General features: G+C 36.5%; 2 protein-coding genes across 6 annotated transcripts; one reads left to right on the top strand and one right to left on the bottom strand.

Annotated features, from left to right (window-relative positions):
- Positions 1 to 53: 53 nt before the first annotated feature.
- Positions 54 to 4,550, bottom strand: LOC117212438 (sodium/potassium/calcium exchanger 4-like). Of its 2 annotated transcripts, none has more exons than XM_033457279.1 (9): positions 4,418 to 4,550; positions 2,979 to 3,206; positions 2,653 to 2,840; positions 2,377 to 2,524; positions 2,077 to 2,178; positions 1,920 to 1,976; positions 1,608 to 1,817; positions 1,411 to 1,512; positions 54 to 934 (listed from the first exon to the last, which is right to left on the bottom strand). In XM_033457279.1, exons 1-9 carry the CDS (start codon positions 4,428 to 4,430, stop codon positions 600 to 602), a joined length of 1,383 nt encoding a protein of 460 aa, XP_033313170.1. In that variant the 5' UTR covers positions 4,431 to 4,550; the 3' UTR covers positions 54 to 599. The 2 variants fall into 2 exon arrangements, with proteins under 2 accessions (XP_033313170.1, XP_033313169.1); XM_033457278.1 differs by lacking the exon at positions 4,418 to 4,550 and adding an exon at positions 3,766 to 4,178.
- A 346-nt stretch (positions 4,551 to 4,896) lies between these two features.
- Positions 4,897 to 13,169, top strand: LOC117212440 (sodium/potassium/calcium exchanger 4). Of its 4 annotated transcripts, none has more exons than XM_033457283.1 (8): positions 4,897 to 5,039; positions 10,068 to 10,241; positions 10,491 to 10,678; positions 10,849 to 11,089; positions 11,693 to 11,818; positions 12,104 to 12,319; positions 12,434 to 12,535; positions 12,692 to 13,169. In XM_033457283.1, exons 1-8 carry the CDS (start codon positions 4,991 to 4,993, stop codon positions 13,033 to 13,035), a joined length of 1,440 nt encoding a protein of 479 aa, XP_033313174.1. In that variant the 5' UTR covers positions 4,897 to 4,990; the 3' UTR covers positions 13,036 to 13,169. The 4 variants fall into 4 exon arrangements, with proteins under 4 accessions (XP_033313174.1, XP_033313177.1, XP_033313175.1 ...); XM_033457286.1 differs by lacking the exon at positions 4,897 to 5,039 and adding an exon at positions 5,116 to 5,539; XM_033457284.1 differs by lacking the exon at positions 4,897 to 5,039 and adding an exon at positions 6,591 to 7,482.
- The last annotated feature ends 2,056 nt before the right edge of the window (positions 13,170 to 15,225 follow it).

Genomic DNA, 15,225 nt, shown 5'->3' with positions numbered 1-15,225 from the left:
AATAATGCGTCTGTTTGGATGACATAAATAATTGTGTTCTTTTTCTTTCTCTGACATATTCGTACAGCTATACATTTCCATTGAAACTTACTTTGTAATGAGATACATTATATGTTACGTATATCAGAGGACTATAAAAATCTCTGTAATTTTCTTTCGTATCTTGGCTAAACTACAAGGACAGTACTTCAGAAATTTATTTGAAAAACACTTATGCTAAATATAAATGGTTTGTAAATCGTTGAAATAGCTATATAAATATCATATATACATACATACATAGGCATTCATATATTACACTCATTAAATTTATATGTGCACAAATTCATAAGTACATATGCGTCACAAAATAATACACTAGAATGCACACAAACATTCAGGAAAATATAATGAACTAATTAAAAGTTGAATTATTTGCGACAAGCACGATACATTCATTGTGAAACCAATGTTCAATTGATGTTTCAACGATTCATGGTGCGTATCAAAATATCGAAAGGAGATAAAAGGAGAGCCTGATTCAAAGTTCCGAATCCTTTTGTAAAACTTGGTCAGTAAAGATAGATTGTCAGTGGATTAACAAACATATGTATAAAGTATCAGTTAACACATATTGGTAAATTAACCACAAAGAACAAATTGAGTTCGAGGATGGAAGCAAATACCAAGAAAATTACATACATAATGAGGCAAACTATTCCAATGGATCGAGTCAATTTAAATTTGCCAATTAGAAGAGACAAATAAAGTACGGTGAGAGTAGAAAATAACGATATGGAATTGTAAACCAGACCTTGTGAATTAATCGTTACATAATGATCGCCAGGTGTTTTCGGAAAAAGTGCTGCTTTCAGGAACCAAGGTAATCCGAGACAAAGTAACACGTCGAATACGTTTGAACCGATCGAATTACTTATGCCCATGGCTCCGTGCCCTAAAATCATATTTTGAATCAACAATACCAAATAAGAAAGAAAGATTAGGAAAAAACAAAGGAAAAGAAATCGTGAAATATCGGTACTTTATGAATGCTAGTCGTGAAGGAAAAGTAAAAACATTTATAATACTGTAAATACATGACGTGGTTTGTAACTGATTATAAAGCGATTCTAAGATGAGGCAAATTTGATAATAACGTCGTGATAATATCACGCGGTGCGTTATCGTAACCTAACCGTCTCACGATAACTATGTTATCGTGATATTTCATGATAGCTACGTTATCGTGACCGCTATTCGCTAGCTACATATATATTATTTCTTGATCGATGTACCGATTATCACAAGAAAATCACTCCAAAGGTTAATCGGTTACTTTGGAGGTACGTTTAAATGAAAATTCGTTTTAACCGGTTGATTCTTCTATTAGCAAGGTATCGGTGAGTGAAAGCGCAAAATGAAGAAAATTACCTTGATTCGCAACGATAACACTAGAAACAGCCTCCGGTACACTCATTCCTGCCGCAAGAAACGTCAATCCCATTATGGAATCAGGAATCCTAAATGTATCACCTGAAATAAGGATCATTTTAAATCGATATCGAGAATAAAACGAGTGCATTTATATATCTGGGAACGATAACAACAATTGTTGCAAGGATACGTACCAATTACAGTGATGACCCATCCAACTATGTACGAAGTAGTTGCTATCCATATTATACACATGATAAAAGTAAGGGGGTACCAAGATTTCAATGTGTTTCTTCTACAGTCAGGAATCGTAATGAGAAGCACAAAATTTATAGGCCAAGTAATCAACCACCAAATCCGTTCGCACGTCGAATTTGGCCAATTCTTCATATTCACGATATCAACTAAAATAATATATGTATATATACACATAGGTAGATATTTATTGGGATTAAGGCTTCTCAAAGGATTCTTGTACATATTTTCATGCAATCTATGTTACTTACGCGATTCATCTTCACCGCTCGATTCCAACAAAATAATATCCGTGCTTTTAACCAGGTCTGACAGAACAAACGGATGACGTGTGTTTTTAAATGAAACTCAACGACGTATAATTCAGAGAATTGAATTGAATAAAAAATTAATCGATATAAACAATACCATTAGAAAGTAGGGGAGTTGATTCGGAAAGATTCTTATACTTCTTTCTTGTATTTGTTATCGATTGAACAAACTGATGTATCTTCCGATCGAAACACATTGCTAGAACGATAAACATTTCCGTTTCATTTAATTAGAGATACAAGCAGTCTGTGTGGAAATTATAAAGTAGCAATGAAGATTAGTAAAAATGGAACGAAATATTTATTTAGTTTCTCAACTTAAAAGGTTTTATCACTTATCGATAGAAAGAATCAAGTAACGATGGGGAATTACCTGAATAGTACTTCATAAACTTACCTAAAATGTACAAAACATACAAGAGAACGAGAATCAATCCCTCGTACCATTCGATACGACCGTCTCGTAAAGTTAAAATAAGTAAGAGAACTGTGAATGCGTATGCGATAGTATCTCGCGTGACAGGCCACCCTTCCAGATTCAATACCTGAACAAAGATTTGCTTTATTCGTGTTTATTTCTTGGTTTCCTTTTTCATGTACTTGATTTTATTTTCGATTCATACATAATCGACAGTGTGTTCCGTCTGTGTAAGACGCAAGGATAAGATCTCACCTGATTTGCAAATAAACCACAACAAGCAGGCACAGCTAATATATTGAAAACAGCAGAACCAACAATCGTGCCGACGCCCAAATCTCCTTCCGTGACAAAAGTACCTACGATATTGATAAACAGCTCTGGGCTAGAGCTAGCTGCTGCCATAATTGTTGCTCCTGCGACATCTTCTGTTACGTTAATCTCTGAAAATCAAATCCATGTAATAGTTTCAACGTTTTAGCTGTATTAGCTATATAAAAAATTATCTTAGATCTTGACGATAGCCTTTCTTGAAATAAAAATAAGGTGGAAATGAATTAAAGCTGCTATACTGAACTTACTGTGGCAAATTTTTTTAATCGACGGCACAAAAAAGTCATCACAAACGATAGCGAGTAACAGAAACATGTAAATCGCTATCACGAAATGTATAGCTATAAAACCCGATTGTCTTTGCTGTCGAGTAAGGCCATCCGATGGAAACTCTTTTATCGCTGGAGGAGTGCAGTTTACTTCATTTTCTCCAGCTTCGATAGCGCTTGGTCCAATTTGCAATAACTTGCGAAGTCCTTAAAGAGATAGAATATGTACGTACTCGTAATGATATATAACAGTAACTATACGCGTGAATTCCAATGATAACGAAGGAACTATGTTACATTATAAATGGAAAGTAAGGAGAACAAGCGTAGAGGTAAAAGGTGAAAGTTTTATATGTATATATAAAATATACTATATATAGATCGTATTTATAATGCGAACATATTACGTAATGATTCATTCTAAATTTTAGTATCTCGATATCTCCACCATCTTTTTCGTTCAACGTAGCGGCATGCGTCCGTGTATACGCATTCGTTAGTCGTCGAATGCTTCATCATAATTGCCCTTTATTACTTATCGCTTGTTATTAGTTGTTCCTTTACTCTTTGAGAGAACGCAACTAATCGTGCATGTCGCAATAAGGGACAAATGTATGTTTAAGAAAACAAAAGTCATGGACTTTTGTTTACTTATGACAATAATATGATACGATATGAATTACTTGATATGTATAAGACACATATAACGTAAGAGGAAGGAAGAGGAAGAATTGAGAATACGGAGAATTCAGAAAACGAGACTTACGCGTATCCGTAGGGTTATTCGCACTTGCTGCATTGTTTGGAAGAAATATTGCTAACGTATTAACGAAGATCAAATACATCGTTGGAACGACGATCATACAGAATATTTTGTAGCCTATCATTTGTCTATGTTTCCGCGTCATTTCGTAGTTGCTGTTTCAATTAATCAGCGATAAGTTTCAGTGATCGAGCTAACGGTGCGACTTGCCGTTCCGTATGATACTAATTTTGATTCGCTAAGTCGAGCTGACCGCATCGATGTTTTTCGTTTACGAGCATTATCGGTTTTAACTTTACACAGATAAGATACTATACAAAACGAATAAAGACATCCCTTTACTGATAATCCAACAACAGGAGTATCCCTGCTACTGGAGCATTTAAATTGTCAAATACATATCTATCGATAACGGGTGAATGCTCTGAAATGTTGTATACCATAAACTTATATGTTTATGGTTATGTTTACTGGTATTTATCCTTATATATGTGATTATCTATTGTGAGATATTAAATTCATATTTACGTGTGTACAGTGTACAAATGTACATACGCATTTCAATTTTGAAACAGCATCTCAGTTGAAGATTTAAAAGAAGGGGCATGAATCAATTTGTTTCTTCATTCATTTCCATTTTTCTAGTTCTATTTACTTGTCCGTTGCATTTTTTCGAATGAAACCGTACACACTGAATCGTAGTTACAGTTGACTGACAGTCAACTTATTTACAATTGACAGTGCTAATTGTTCTCTTTGCGCGCATCATACAGAGAGAACGACATTACATTTTTACTGCTGCAAGTTGCTTCTACCGTAACCCATCGCATCGTATCCCGTCACACAGTTTACCGTGTTTAAAAGCTTTTCTATCAATCCGTTTGTTAGTTAGTTTATTTCCCAGAATATCGTAATGCTGCTTTTAAAATAATCAATGAGAAAAGAATCGACGCGTGCGAGTGTGTGTATGCGACGTGTACGACTGGAGGAATAAATTTGAAGGGAATAAGTAATGCAAAATGCTTGATTGTGTCGGAATAGAATATATACGGTACGACGTTCAATTTTCAAGGAAGCCATAACGACGATTAGTGCGATGACGATTTCGCATTTTGACCGCGGCACGATTCAGCGGGCGCGATGCGCGAGAGATGAGAAGAGAAGAGTTAGAGGGAGGGGCGATTCCAACAAACGCTGCCGGACTTCGGAGTAGTTGTTAATGTAGTATATGTGTGACAACGGGATTGACAACATGGATACGTCTGACTTAGGAGGAGGTTCGTTCAAATATATTTTGAATATTATCGGGAACGGATGCTTTTTTATGGTATATGTTCGATCGATACAAGAATGGTTAGGGGGGTGTGCTTTGATAGCGGTGAAAGATAGAACGGAATGATATTAAAAAATCGGAATTAAAGTATCGAACAAGGTGGAGGAGACGTAGGAAGAGAAGGAACAGGAGGAGGTGGAGGAAGACGAGGAGAAGGAGGAGGAAGAGAAGGAAGTGGAGGGACAGCAGGATGGCTAACATCAGCATTAGCAGCAGCAATAACAACAGAGGGAAGAGTAGAAGAATAGTATACATCATAAGGAAAAGGAAGATGAAGGAGAATGAGTATGGGGTAGAAAATGAGGCAGACAAATGGAAGAAGGAAGAAGACTAAGAAAAGAGGAAAGGGACAACGATGCAAGATCAACTAAAAATAGAAGCCAAAAATAGAAAATCGTTCCAAACATTTGGTGCATTTTCAACTGAATTCAATTAAACGTACAGGTGTGTCGTGCGGTGCTGCGTATCGCGCATCAATACTTGTGATTTAGTTTCCGATGATCGATTGGTCTAAAAGACTACGAATAAGACGAGATATTCGAAACTAATCTTGCGCAGAAGGGCGCTTGTCAAAGCACAACGTACGCGTAAAGTAAAATGTTTGTTCATACGAGACGTATGAATTATTCATTATCTCTTTCTCTTTATAAATCGCAAGAGTTCTGTGATTTTTATTTCTACAAGAGATCGTGTGCAGGCTAGAGACATGTTTATTCCAAAATTTATAGAATGAATTGAATCTCGTTGCTCTCTTTTCTCTGTTCGATCACCTTCGCTCTCCTTTCTCTCCTCCTCCTCTCTCTCTCTTTTCTCTCCTCCTCACTCTCTTTCTCTCTCACACACACTCTCTCTTGCTCTCTCGCTCTTTGCTCTCTACCTCTCGACCGTTTTTCTTCCTTTCTACTCCCTTTACTTATTTTTATTTCATCCCAGTTTCACATCGCATGTCGTTCTTCTATATGCAGGTTAATTGAAACCTTGTTTAAACAACTTGATAAGTTATTGGGTATAACGATCCGTGTCAAAAGATTTAGTTTGTGTTACGGTTAGTGATAATGAAACTTGTTCAAACTCATGGACATATATTATTATGTACCTATGTATTCGCACGATTCGTTACTCGTAACGAATGCTACGTTTAACAGATGCTTAAACATGTTAATTAACATTCGTTGTTATTTGTGGTCTTTGTGTTGATAAATTATTGCTATTTTTTTATTTAAGATTAATACGATGCCTGTTAACGTACGTACAATCATGAGACATGTTGGTATTTTAATTTTTATAAAGGAATCATAAAATGAATCGGCGCAACTGTATGTATGTGTATATATATATATATATATATATATATATATACATATATATGCATGCATATATATATATATATATATACATATATATGCATGCATATATATATACATATATATATATATATCAATTTCAATAGATAGCCGTGTAATGGAGCAAAGTGAGACGAAGAGGTGAACAGTACTAGTAATATAGTACTGCTTATGATTTAGGATTGAGATTCTGAGAAATGTTCCGTCTGGATGTATTTGAACTGCAAAAGTTTATATGATGATAAAAATATTGCCTCCGCTCTCGCACATTGTTCTTTTTGAATAAATATCGAAATGCGAAGAAACGCAAAAATATAAATGAAAAATCCTGTGCATCGTACACGATAGATCTTATCGGCGGTCGAAACACAGAAGAAATAATAAAGTTTTGAGTTCTTTCGAAATTGCGACGATGTGATGAAAGAAAAATCAACAGATTGCTAATTGAGAATCAACGTTTAATGATCGGCGATCAAGCCGATGATCATCGTTTGTTTCCAACGAGACGAAACCGTTCGACACCGAATGGTCAAGCCACGTTATATCTAGTTTATACGACGTACATTAGACATGAATGGCATCTCCTCTGCCAACTTGAATGAGAGCAATTTAACTTCTTTAGGTTGCTTAATCGGTAGGAAGTCACATCAACTATACAGCTGTGTAACCTGTACAAGACACCAATACGTGCATCATTTGCTTCATTACGTCGATTGTAACAGGTTATAGGAGAAGAATTATCAAGATCTAAGAACGGAGGTGAAGAAACAAAGTTGTTAATTTGAACCTAGACAGGACTTTTCTTTCACACATGTACACCAACAATGGGATATCACTTTCAAATTGATCTTTATTTCCAACGATCGTCATTAATGTATATACAATATACATGTACCATATGTGTGTGTGTGTGTGTGTATATATATATACACATGCAGATATGTATACGATGTAGAGAAACGTTTAACGATGGAAACTTTAAAATGGGATGAGAGAAAATCACATGGAAAATGTGAGTGACGTTGAATAGCTCCGCAAACGAAGGTAGGAATATGCGCAAAGAGTCTTCGTAAGAAAAACAATATATAATGGAAAAATGGGCGACTTCGCCGATTTCAAAGTCCTTGAAATATATTAACCAGATCAATATTCTAAACCACTATTTCCTACACATACATATAATCATCGCTCGGCGTTACCTTTCAAGATATTCGCAAAAAACTTGAATCAAATTTAGATTATGATTACATTCCATACTGGAATAAGCGACCGTATTTTTATATAGCCCAACCTAAACTTAACGCATTGATGAAAGGGAACCATTTGTAATATTATATAAATAGAAAAGGAAAATCAATGTGTTATAGGTTGGGTCAGAGTAGTATCCGGCCGCCATTAGACGTAAAATAATCCTCGATGAATTGATTGATATACAGAATGTTGCACTTATTTCAGAATTTTCGATTGGTCAAAAATGTAGTAAGTATTTCAATATAACATACGTATCTAAAATAAGTTGTTAAATAATGCATATAGTATTAAAAATAAATTGCTTTATACATAACCTGAAAACCAAAGCCGAACAGCGCAGCGGTTATATGTGTAGGAAAAAGTTCTCCAGAATGTTCACCTTGACAACATATTTGAAGGTCATTGAAATTCGTAAACTCGCTCTTATTTCCAATATTTATTGAAAAAGAACATTTTTTCCTTTCGTTATACAACCATTGCTATGAAATACCGTTGTCGCATGCATCGCATATTTTAATGAAATTTACGAGAAAAGATCGATGAAAGGGAATATAAAACTTTCAATTTGCCTGCCATTTCATTTATTCGGAATGTGTTGGGATATGATAAGGAACAATGATATACAAGTGCAACTTTGTTATAGAGAGATTATTATGCTGTAAAAATATTGTTAGGTACACTTAAGGTTAAATGAGTTTTGTATCGAAACTTGAGAAATGAATGTGCGAAATGAATCAAACAGAATAGGCAAATCAACATCGAATTATCGGGAAAATCAAAGTTTAACAAACTACGGCCAATAACTATAACATGTTGAAAAGACGCTAGATGAAAACCGAGAAATGCGATAAAATTTAGTGAAGCATCAGACATTTCTCACGATTTACTTATATAACGAAAAATTTTGTAGCGAGAAACATTTATTAGCCCTTGTATATAATATCCGTCAAAACTAATGCTCATCGATATTTCATTTACTTATAGTTATTGATAAACTGGAGCATTAAACGAATCTATCGTTGAAAGTAGAAATAGTTTTCCACAATTTTCTTATTTCTGCTATTTTCGTCCACTCATCCGTAATGAAAAATGTGCATATGCATGTGTTTGTTTCCGTCTATTTACGTACATGTGTACCTGCATAAATGTCGTAGTAAAAGTTGAAAAGAAGATACCAAATAAATGACAAAGATACGATTCGATGATAAAGCTAAAGAGTCGCGAGTGAACAATTGTAGCGATCATTTCTGATCTGTCATATCCAAGAGAGTTATTTGTCTTTGAGTGCGCGTGGGAATGGTTTTCATCGAGTAACTTATGAAACCGAGCAAGCAAATGCCACGTAAACTATGACACGAACGGTTATTTGAAATTTGTGTACTATTCTTTGTTCCAGCTTACTTTTAAATATATATAGATTAATACGTGTCTACGATAAAATGTTGCATCGTATCATTCGTCACAATTATTTACGTGTTTATATATTACATATGTATGTTTTGCCTTCGAACTTATTTGCCAGTTTAGAATATAAGTTCTGAAAATGAATTCGAATGTTGCAATTAGTACGTATGTATCCAAAATCGGCAGGCGTGTCGCTTATTTATTTTCGAATAGTATATTGGAAACCGCTTCGTTACGATGATGATTGTCGCCACTAGGTCATGGTTAGATGATTATGAATGAAATTGAATTTTTAAGTAAGACATCTTTCCGGGAAGAGAGATTCAACGAGTGAACATCGAAGGTCAATGAACCGATTATATTTGTGATCATCGTGGCTAGAACGAATACAAACCAATTATCTGGGTTCGTAATCACATTTGTGTGTGTATTTGACGTTTCTATCCAAGTATGCAAGGTCGTCGCTACTTATGTAATAGATTAACCAAAATCGAATGCCAATAGAATGTAAGCAAACACGATCGTTTTACTGTATACACATACATCCGGTATCTTTAAACAATGAAGATTTATTAAGAGATCGAAAAAATCGACGAGAAACATAATGGACGTGAAATAAATATAATGGGATTAAGAGCAAGAAATGGCAAGCAAGAATTCTATGATAACGCCGCGTCGCTCTTCTTTCTTGTGATGCGGCCGTTTCCTCCTTCAATATGATACAACAAATATAGGTGAAAATAGGATAAACATCAATGAAAAAGAAAAAATAGAAAAGAAAAAATTGACAATTCGTTCGAATTAGATGCGTTTTTTCGCTTGACCATCGTTCCATCGCCAAATATCAAACTGTTACATTAACTATCTGTTACTATGAAATAAATCGTCCTTATCGGTATCCGGGAACAAATCTTTTCTTCGACGCGTTGGACATGGAATTAAACACATAAAAATAAAAAGATATTATGTTCTAGGTATAAATTGTACACCTCCAGCGATAGAAGACTTTCCACACGACCTTTTCGACGAGAAACAGAGGCAGGGCGGAGCTGTCGTCGTGCACGTAATCGTTTCGCTTTACCTGTTTATCGCGTTAGCGGTAGTGTGTGATAAATTCTTCGTTCCCGCAGTAGAAAAGATATGTCACGGTAAGGAACATTTCGCAGTTATTTCTAAATATATTATTTTCTAGGAGGCTACGATTGGTGTCGACTTATAGATATGTTTTTCGTTTGTGTTCGTCTACCTGATGAATAAATTTATTGAATGATTCGTGGGTGAAACAGCTGGTTTGTACATAGAAAAAAGTAGAAGAAGAACGAAGTCAAGTGTGAAATGAACCAAAGCGATACGAACTTCTTAATTTGTTTCTGAATGTTTTTAAATTTCAATTTCAGCACTTTCAATGTCCAAGGACGTGGCAGGTGCTACCTTTATGGCCGCAGCAACGTCGGCGCCGGAACTGTTCGTAAACGCAATCGGCACGTTCATCACCGAAGGTGACATCGGTGTCGGAACAATAGTAGGCTCGGCTGTATTCAATATTCTCGCGGTACCGGCTTGCTGCGGTATAGGTGCTGGGATGGTAAGTTTTTGTGATCTACATAACTTGGTGCACATAGAGTATTGGACAAGTTTTTATTATCGTTTTATTAGTTGACTGCGTGCAATTAAGAAACCTATCGATATTTCCTGTATGTATATTATGTATTATGCAACTCAAACGGTCTACGTACGTTAATCGAATACGTACAGGTAGTTCCTCTTGACTGGTGGCCAGTTAGCAGAGACTGCCTCGCCTACGGCGTTACGGTTGCCATTCTGATATGTATCATACACGACGAACGAGTAGAATGGTACGAAGCGTTAACGCTAGTGTTATTGTACATCGTATACATCGCCGTCATGTATTGGGACAAATCGTTTCAGCGATGCACGCGATTCCGTACGCATAATGCTGATCGATCGTCAACGGATGATCACCGACACGCGACAGGTAAGAGAACAAGTACTAAACACTTTACTCTGCTCAGATAGACTCGAATAACGATAACGATCTGGATATCGTAGTCTTTTTCTTTGACATCGTAGATATGATCATCTTATATACATACGCATGTGCGAATACATATCCATGTTCTTACTTACGTTTGTGTACGAATGAATAGTACATTCAATATCGTTGCAAATATAGTTGTGTACCGATTTATTTACAACGTTTCTTACAATATACAAGGTGGTTGGTAACTGGTAGTACAAGCGGAAAGGGGGTGATTCTACGCGAAAAAGGAAGTCGAAAATATAGAATAAAAATTTTTCGTTTGAGGCTTTGTTTTCGAGAAAATCGATTTTGAATTTTCTCTCGGAACACGTGCGGTACGTTATAACGGATCTCACTGTAGATCGTTGTCTCGATGGAAAAAGTAAAAAAAAAATTAAAAAAAAATTTTTATTCTATATTTTCGACTTCTTTTTTCGCGTAGAATCATCCCCTTTCCGCTTGTACCGCCAGTTACCAACCACCCCGTATATACTTACCCCGAACATTTGTATATTTGTCCATTTAAAAAGAGTTAAACAGAAAGTGTCGTTTCTTTAGAAGGCAGCACGGAAATTCACATGGCAAGATCCGACAAAGTACAATCGGCCGTTGAACAAACTGAACATATAGATCTACCATTGCAAAATGGAGGAACGAAACCTCAAGAAGAGAATCCCGACCCTAGTAAGTAGTATAGAAATTTCACTGGGCAAAATTTAGTATTATCCATTTCGGAAACAGGTAAAAAGAAAAATCACTTCCTTCCGAACGTTTCTTCAAATTTTAAACTAATAATGGTGAGAGTGCAGGGAGCAGGGAGAGAAAGAGAGAAAGAGAGAGAGAGAGAGAGAGAGAGAGAGAGAGAGTGATGCGTGTTGGCGGAAAGCGTAGAAAGGGAAGGAGGGGTGGGGGGAGGAGAAGGAGAAAAAGAGGGAAAATAAAAGCGTTGCATACTTTTACGTTGAACAGATTATGAATACGAATTATTGGTTTGGCCGACACGAGCTGGGTGGATAAGAAAAACAGCATGGATTATGACTTGGCCGATTCATTTAGTTTTCATGTGTACTATTCCGGATTGTGAAAAGCCACGATTCAAGAATTGGTTTCCGATAACGTTCCTTATGTGCATCATTTGGATTGGATCGTTGAGCTATGTGGTCGCATGGATGATCACTATAATTGGTAATGAAAGTGATAGCAAGTAAAAAAAAAAGCGAAAGAACAGATAGAACTGAAATCGTATAAGAAAAAAGAACAAAAAACAGGATGAGGCAAACGTGATTACTTTCTTTTCAGGAGACACTCTGAAAATACCGGATTCCGTGATGGGCATTACTTTCCTGGCTGCTGGTACCAGCGTACCAGAGGCTGTATCAAGCGTAATAGTAGCAAAGCAAGGTAAGCTGATATGCGAATATAACGTATGAAAAATTAGATGAATAATGAATTAATTGGGTACTAGTGAGGAACAATTATTAATTTGTGAATAATATTTGAAATGGACGGCGCGATAGTTTCTATGTTAAATCTTTCGATCGATTTATTTTGTACCAGGACACGGCTCGATGGGTATTAGCAACTCGATCGGATCAAACACTTTCGACATATTGTTGTGTTTGGGTCTACCGTGGCTAATTAAATCTTCGTTTTCACCGACACAACCAGGAAAACATTACATCAGTATAAATTCTGGTGGGCTCGAGTACAGTGCCATATCGCTGTTATCGACACTAATGTTACTCTACATTGCTTTTGCTTCGAATAAGTTTCAGCTTGATAGAAAAGTTGGTCGAGCCTGTTTATGTATGTATGCGGTATTTTTGATATTAGCCTCGTTGATAGAACTCAATGTATTCTTCAGGGTAAACTTGCCCACGTGCCAGAGGACGGTCAAGTGATCCGAAATCGAAAGTAGAGTTGCTTAATGATATTTCATACGGTGTTTACTCTGATCCTCGTACGTTCTCCCGAACTTACGAAAAACATTGTGAACCGAAGAACGCTGTTTTACATTATACGAAACTATTTCTTCTCCCGTCTCGTTTTTCGACGAGATCGTTCTTCACCCCGAGGCTCCGTTACTCCATGGCATTCTTTCCTTCGTAATCCATCCACAATGCCTTCTCCCCCATTTCTCTCTCTTTCCCATCCCTCTCTCTTTTTCTCTCTTTTTCTTTTTCGCCCTTTTTCTGTCCTTTTTTTCACATCAAATCATCACATACTCGATCATCCTTTGACTTCTCTATTGCGATCAAATTTTATCGTTTCCATCTCTCCAACTCTTTCTCTCGCGCTATCGTCTAATTATTCCGCTTACCACGAACAACATGTAATTTCTAACGTGATTTAGGGATATAAACAGTAAACGGAAAAAAGAAGAAAACAAGGAAATTTCGTCCTCTGGTAAAAGAATAAGAAAGAGTTTGTCATTTATGCGAGTGCAGGATCTGAACGTTGAAGCGTACTCACGTATTCGTAATGATAGAAAATGTTGGTAACAATGATTAAACGAGTAAATGGAATTAGGAAACAAAATATTGTTAAAATAATAAATAATAATAAGATCGTAATAAGATGTCGGTGAAAAGAATTGGATTACAAAGAAAAGCGAAAGAAGCTAGAGACAAACGAAGATTAAGAAATCAACAAAAGTACGAAGTATACATAACGAACACGTATGTAACATCGTATATATGTATATTCATATATATACACACATATATACATATATATATATGAATGAAGTATGCATAATATGTTCGTGCATGCGTGCGTGCGTGCGCGCGTGTGTGTGTGTGAGTGTGTAATGTATGTATGTATGTATGTATATAATATATGTATATACAGTAGACCGATAGCGTAGAAAAGACTGCCGCTTTTATAAATGTTTCATTTCGAGAAATACAGCACATACATCAAACGAATATGAATACGTATATTGGGTAGCTAGTACGTCCGATTAAATAAAGTTTCGATAATCGGTTATCATTGCGGAACACCATGACAATCGGTTATCGGAACGGGGGAATTACGAAAGTTTCGATAATTGCGCGCCAAGATTGACATCACGTTTATTTGATAAAATACATTGACATGTACTGAAATTCGCCGCAGGGTGTATATTTAAGTAATCTAAGAACTTAACGAGATTAATAAAGTACTGTAATAAGTTATTAAAAAGAGATTGTTGGTAATTTCGTTTTAATCCTATCGCGAAACACACCGAACAACTGCTCGGTTCCTTCTTACCGATTTTTCGATTGACAATGGTTCGGCTAGCGAATGCATCGTATCGATAATTGAAAAGTTACACGTTGCGTTACGATTCTTTCTGCGACTATAACGTATCCGTGTGTCGGCGATTGTAATCAATGTCTCCGAGACCTTTGGCACGATTTCAACGAAAGAGTCGATCTGCGAATCCGAGAAGTGCAGACAGCCGTCACGCGGCGCAGATTCGCTTCAGCAAGGAGCAGAAACGCGTCGGAACACGTTGCAGAATTTTAACAGGTAAGTAGAGCAATAAAGATCGCTTTGTGCTTTTTGAAAGATCGGACTACTCTCATTGCTTGGAATGAGATTCGAACAAAGTTTAGGCGATACGCAATGTTTACATGTTTCTAGCATTTCGAGTTTAGCGTGTTGATCACCCTTCCTCGAATACATAATCTACGTATACAAAAACTAATTGAGAACTGTACTATGAGGTTCAGTGAATCATGTAGAGAGCAATACGATATTCCATTTATACGATGTGTATTTATGCAAGCGCACGCATGCAATCGCAGCGCGACGTGTGTACCAAACACGTGAAACAGTAGGTGAAACGCATTCAAGTAAGTAAGTATGTATGTACTAAGCAGTGGATCCATGCTGTATTGGATGGCAGTAGGTCGAGCGCGTATTAGGTCGGTAGGTCGAACAACGTGGGCGACCATAAACGGTTCAGGAAGGGGTCAGCTGCACGTCACCACGCCGGATCTGCAATGCGGCGTTGTCGCAGAGACAGTTATCGCTACATTTTATACCGGTGAATTCTTGTACCCTTAATAATTGACCGAACAATTAATGCTACCGATCATTTGAGC

Source organism: Bombus bifarius, unplaced genomic scaffold, assembly GCF_011952205.1.
Source record: "Bombus bifarius isolate JDL3187 unplaced genomic scaffold, Bbif_JDL3187 scf7180000008297, whole genome shotgun sequence".
In the NCBI taxonomy this organism is placed as follows: domain Eukaryota; kingdom Metazoa; phylum Arthropoda; class Insecta; order Hymenoptera; family Apidae; genus Bombus; species Bombus bifarius.
Note: the sequence above shows the minus strand (reverse complement) of the source record. Positions and strands in the feature narration are given on the sequence as shown.